At 33.7% G+C, this 5,075-nt stretch overlaps 1 protein-coding gene across 1 annotated transcript in view; it reads right to left on the bottom strand.

Moving 5' to 3' along the window:
• Slc1a1 (solute carrier family 1 member 1) overlaps positions 1-5,075 on the bottom strand; it is a 104,696-nt gene that overhangs the window by 34,968 nt on the left and 64,653 nt on the right. The window contains exon 3 of the mRNA XM_004637185.2: positions 1,851-1,943. Coding sequence (XP_004637242.1) covers positions 1,851-1,943 — 93 coding nt within the window. The remainder of the gene's footprint in view (positions 1-1,850; positions 1,944-5,075) is intronic.

Here is a 5,075-nt window from a genome sequence, read left to right as displayed (position 1 = left end):
TTTTTTCTTCCCCCACACAACAAAACGGTTCTTGATTTATGTCCCCCTTTTTTGTTTTGCTTTGTCAGAGATGTGTGTTCCATTGCAGGTAGAGAAGCTGTATTTGGAGAAGTCTTTATAGGACCTTTTCATACTTGATGCCAGACCAAAGATTGTAGGTACTTGAAAATAACCCAATATAGTCCATAGTCCATAATAGTAGTGAGTTATCAGCACAACTGGCAATTGTCAGAAGTTGTTGACTTGAGCTTTTTACAGCTCAGCATATTAATATAGCTTTACTTTTTATACCTCATGGTTACACTTTTCTACTGGATGGTTAAGACCAGGTTAAAGCAAGACCTAAGAAACCACAAAAAATCCATATATACATGGAAATTAAACAACACCCTCCTCAGTAACCAATGGGTTACAGATGAAATTAAACAAGAAATTAAACATTATATAAAATTCAATGAATATTAAGGCACAACTTATCAGAATTTATAGGATACAATGAAAGCAGTTCTTAGAGGGAAATTTATAGTGGTGAACTCACACATTAGGAAAACAGAACAGGAAAATAAATAACCCTAATGCTGCACTTCAAACGTCTAGAAAAAGAAGAGCAAACCAAACCCAAAGCCCAAAGAAGGGAGGAAATTATAAAGATTAGAGCACAAATTAATGCAATCGAGACAAAGAAAACAATACAAAGAATGAATCAAAAAGCTGGTTCTTTGAAAGATTAAATAAAATTTTTCTTTTTTTTTCTTTTTTTTTTTTTTTTTTTGTTTAAATGGAGTCACACCCAGGATTTCTTCTAGAAATGCCTGCTGATGAGAACATTCTTTTTTTCAGCCACTGCAATCATCGTAGGCAGTTACTGGGTTGAGGGTGCCCCACTTCTCAGCCCAGCGAACTTGTTCAGGATCTTTCATCCCTTTTGCCCACAGGTGCTGGTCATTGTCCTGAGGGTCATGCAGAACAAGCCTTGCCTGATTTTCCTATTGTAACCCATGCCTTCAGATATCTGGAAAGCTCTTATGTAGGAACAGGCCATACAGATGGGCTGAGGGCTACAGAAGGGATATAATGCCAGCTAATAATAAATTGCTACCTTAAACACTCTTATTTTTTTTTTTTTTTTGTCTCCCCCAGGAACCTCTTGAGGCTATGTGGTTTTGGTTTAGGGCAGAGTTCAAGCCCTCAGAGACACCCTGGCTAAACCTCTGAATAATGAGCACTGAAACTTCCCTACCCACTACTTTTTATCCATTCATTAAAGCAGGGCTACGGAGGTTAAGCTGAGTGCCACACACGAGTGCATCTCCTCCATTTCTCCCCAGTCTGGGCATCCTTTAGATGTCATGATAGGTCGCAAGAGATGGACCAGGCTTCTTTCACAACACCATGCTAAAGCCATGTAGCCATTCCCTTCTTAGAACTTCCTCCCTTTTAAAAGTGAGATTTATACTTAGCGAGACTATTAGCCCCTGCTGTGTGAAGCATGAAATATGTTGAAATGCTACCTTTCTGGAAATACTTTAAAATTATACTCAACTCTATTAATTATTCAGTTTATGATTATGTAAGCTCTTGGCTTCCCTTTCTTCTATCTAATGATCCTGACGAGGCACAGAACTGTCACCTTCTTTCTGCTTCTTAGTAGAGATTTTGATAAGCAGCACCGGGGCTAAAATTCATTCAGGATTGTGTTTTATTTATACAGGAAGTGCCATGGAGACTTCAAGGCCACAAGGTAGTTGGTTTGACAGTGTTACTTTCTGATTTAAAATGTGAATTTTAGAAAGTATTTGGGTGAAAAGTCACAATTATATAGAAGAAAATGATTCAGAAATAAATGTTACCTAGGATAACAGCAATGATGGTGGTACAAAAATAATACACCACAGCCCGCAGACCAATTTTTCCAGATACGTTGGAATCCAGGGCAGCAACACCTGCAAGATTTGGGAGAAATCAAATTATACTATTTTTAAAAGACAAATTTCCAGGACTGGTAATTCAATATTCAAGGTGTAAAATAAAGAACTAAGAGCTGTTCTTTGCATCCATACAGCTCATCTCACACTCATTATTTGGATACAATGAAAAAGGTAAAATAAACACTTGAGAATTCCAAACACAGAGTAGGATGGAAGGCTGGACCAAGCCTAAAGGAGCAATAAATTTTCCAATGACCTTGCCCTCTCTTTCTCTTGAAAGAGGTCATAAAACAGTCACAAGGAGTCCCCTTTTTCAAGTACTCTGGAAATCTTATAAAAATTTATACATTACTATCTCTCTCTCTACACACACACACACACACACACACACACACACACACATTCAATAAACCTCTTTTGTTTTTTTTCAAAGTTTTATTGATAAACAGATAGCAATGAGACAGTTTCAAATCAAATCGGAAGTACAGTTTCAACAAATAATACACTGCATATATTCTTCTTAGTGGTTAATTGCTGTACAAGAAGTGGACTTGTGATCCTATTTACAAACACCATTAGAACAAATCATTCTATTCATTAAGAGAATGCAACTGTATATCTATCCTAACCACTTTGAATACACAGATACAAAATGGACATTCATCGGTATACCCCATTTTTTCTAAGTTCCGTTATTGAATATTATAGGTGTGTAAACTCAGCAAAATATTCTAAAAGAGTCCAGTAGCCCATAATAGCATTGAGTCTTCTGTTTAACTGGCAATGTCAGAAATTATTGACCTGAGTCCCCCACAGCTCAACATAACAGCATGGCTTTATTCCCTATCAATAAACCTCTTTTGGAATTTAGTAACAAGGGAAAAATTTACTCTGAGATAGTTCTCTTGTCATATAAGAAGAATCATGAAGTCATACAAGTCATGATATTTCTGTTGGGAAGCTCAACTGAAGGAATAATATTTATATATGATTATGATAGTAATAGATATTTAGTGCAATCACCCGAATAAGAAACAGAGATATAAAGATCAAAACAAAAGTAACTTCATCTCATCAACCACAGTTAATATGCTGGCAAATTTTCTTCCAATATTTTTCTTGATTTTTTTGTGTACTTAGCTAATTAATTTTTTAGAGGAATATTTCTGAAATGAATACATAGCTTGAGATTAATAATAGATTACACATTGTAAATAAATTATTTACAAACTTAAATGAATATAACAATAAAAATTGTCCAAAATAAAAATGAAGAAGAAAGAATTTCCAGATTAGTCATATAATAGTTCATTCTGTGCCAAAAGCAAGAAACTTATATTCATATAATAAGAATTCTCAAAGTAGAAAGGGGTAGGCAATAAATATTTAAAGATTTTAAATTTCTGAATTTAGTTGAAATTATAGCACCACATTTCCAAGAAAAAAATGAATCTTTTGCACAAGAAATATGAATAAGATCATACCAAGAAACACAAAAATGAAATTGTCCAAAACTAATAGTAAAGAAAAAAATCATTAAAGCATATACATTAAAAAATTAGCTATGGAAAAACAAAACTAAATAGCATCTTATTTGACATTAGAAAAAAAGAATAATTAATTCAAAGGACTAAAAAAAGAGATCTGTCCTCATTGAATTTTATACTTAGCAAACATACTTTTGAAAACTAAAAGTAAAATATTTTCCAGTTATACAAACTCAAAATATTCTAATATCTCCAGATGTAGCATATAAAAAATGACAAAGATCATAATCCAGAAGGTAAGAGAAGTTGCTGTATATTCCTGGACAAAGAATAAAGAGCTCCCAAAATGGTAGTTATGCAGGACAATGTAAAATATAATTATATTAGATGAACCCATTTAAAAGGTCATTGAAGATTTCCACAAAACAGTATTTATCTTATATCAGGTTATATACATACTTTTTCGTGTGTGTGTGTGTGTGTGTGTGTGTGTGTGTGTGTGTAAAGGACAAGGAAGAAGTAACATAAAGTCAATGCAAAATGGAAATATACTTTTTAAAGTTTCTAATACTAGAGGAAAATATCATACCATGTCTTATAAGTAGATTGTAAGTCAAAGATACAGTATAGATCATAAAACAAAAATTAAAATTAAACAATATTCAGAAAATTAAGTATTAATTAATTGAAAATTAAATTAAATGTTTCAAAGCAATATTCCATTGTTAAAATTAAATTGTGAGTCCCATTAAAAGGCCAAAATGTCATTTCATATGTACGAATCTGTGATCAATTCAGATTTTGAATAGGTTAATAGACACAAAAATATCAACTAACAAAAAGTTTTCATGATAGTAAAAAATTACTAAGAATAAAACATAAGATAGATACTGGAATGGCAGATATATGACCAGTACTTCTAACAGTTTAGGATAGGATATTGCACAAAGTTCTAGTATGTTGTGGACATAGACAGTGTCTATGATGCATACTGGGTGGCCAAGTATCTCTCTAAGCATCACAGTGTCTATGATGCTTACCGGGTGACCAGGTATCACTTGTGGGACTACTGCTATTTCCTTGATATCCACCTTGTAGACCTGGATAGAATCATGACCCATACGGTGCTGGAGCAGTCCATTTGTAGAGTATGCTGATGGAAATATTTTGCTACTGTATACAAAAGAATAATTGAAAGACTGCTGTTGTATACCTCTTTTCCCCTGTGTTTAATTGTTTGCCCCATTTGGTGGGTTCTTTTCTTTCTCATTCGTGGAGTTGTGGTCATTTTGATCCCTCTCTACAATATCTTTTAGTAGTTTGTGTGGGGTTGACTTTGTCATCATGAAATTCTTTAGTTGTTCATTGTCATGGAAGTATTTCACTTCTCCAATATATTTGAAAGAGAGTTTTGAGGGTATAACAGTCTGGGTTGGAATTTGTTTTCTTGCAAGATTTGTAGTATTTTACTCCATGCTCTTCTTGACTTAATGGTTTGTGAAGAGAAGTCTGCTGTTATTCTGATGAGTTTTCCTTTAAATGTGATGTTTCTTTTTTTCTAGCAGCTTTCAGTATACTGTTCCTGTGCTGAATTTCTGGGATCTTGATTATTGTATGTCTGGGTGTGGTTTTAATTGGGTTGATGTTATTTAGAGTTCTA

The sequence above is a fragment of the Octodon degus genome, unplaced genomic scaffold (genome assembly GCF_000260255.1).
Source record: "Octodon degus isolate 3935 unplaced genomic scaffold, OctDeg1.0 scaffold00087, whole genome shotgun sequence".
In the NCBI taxonomy this organism is placed as follows: Eukaryota; Metazoa; Chordata; class Mammalia; order Rodentia; family Octodontidae; genus Octodon; species Octodon degus.
Note: the sequence above shows the minus strand (reverse complement) of the source record. Positions and strands in the feature narration are given on the sequence as shown.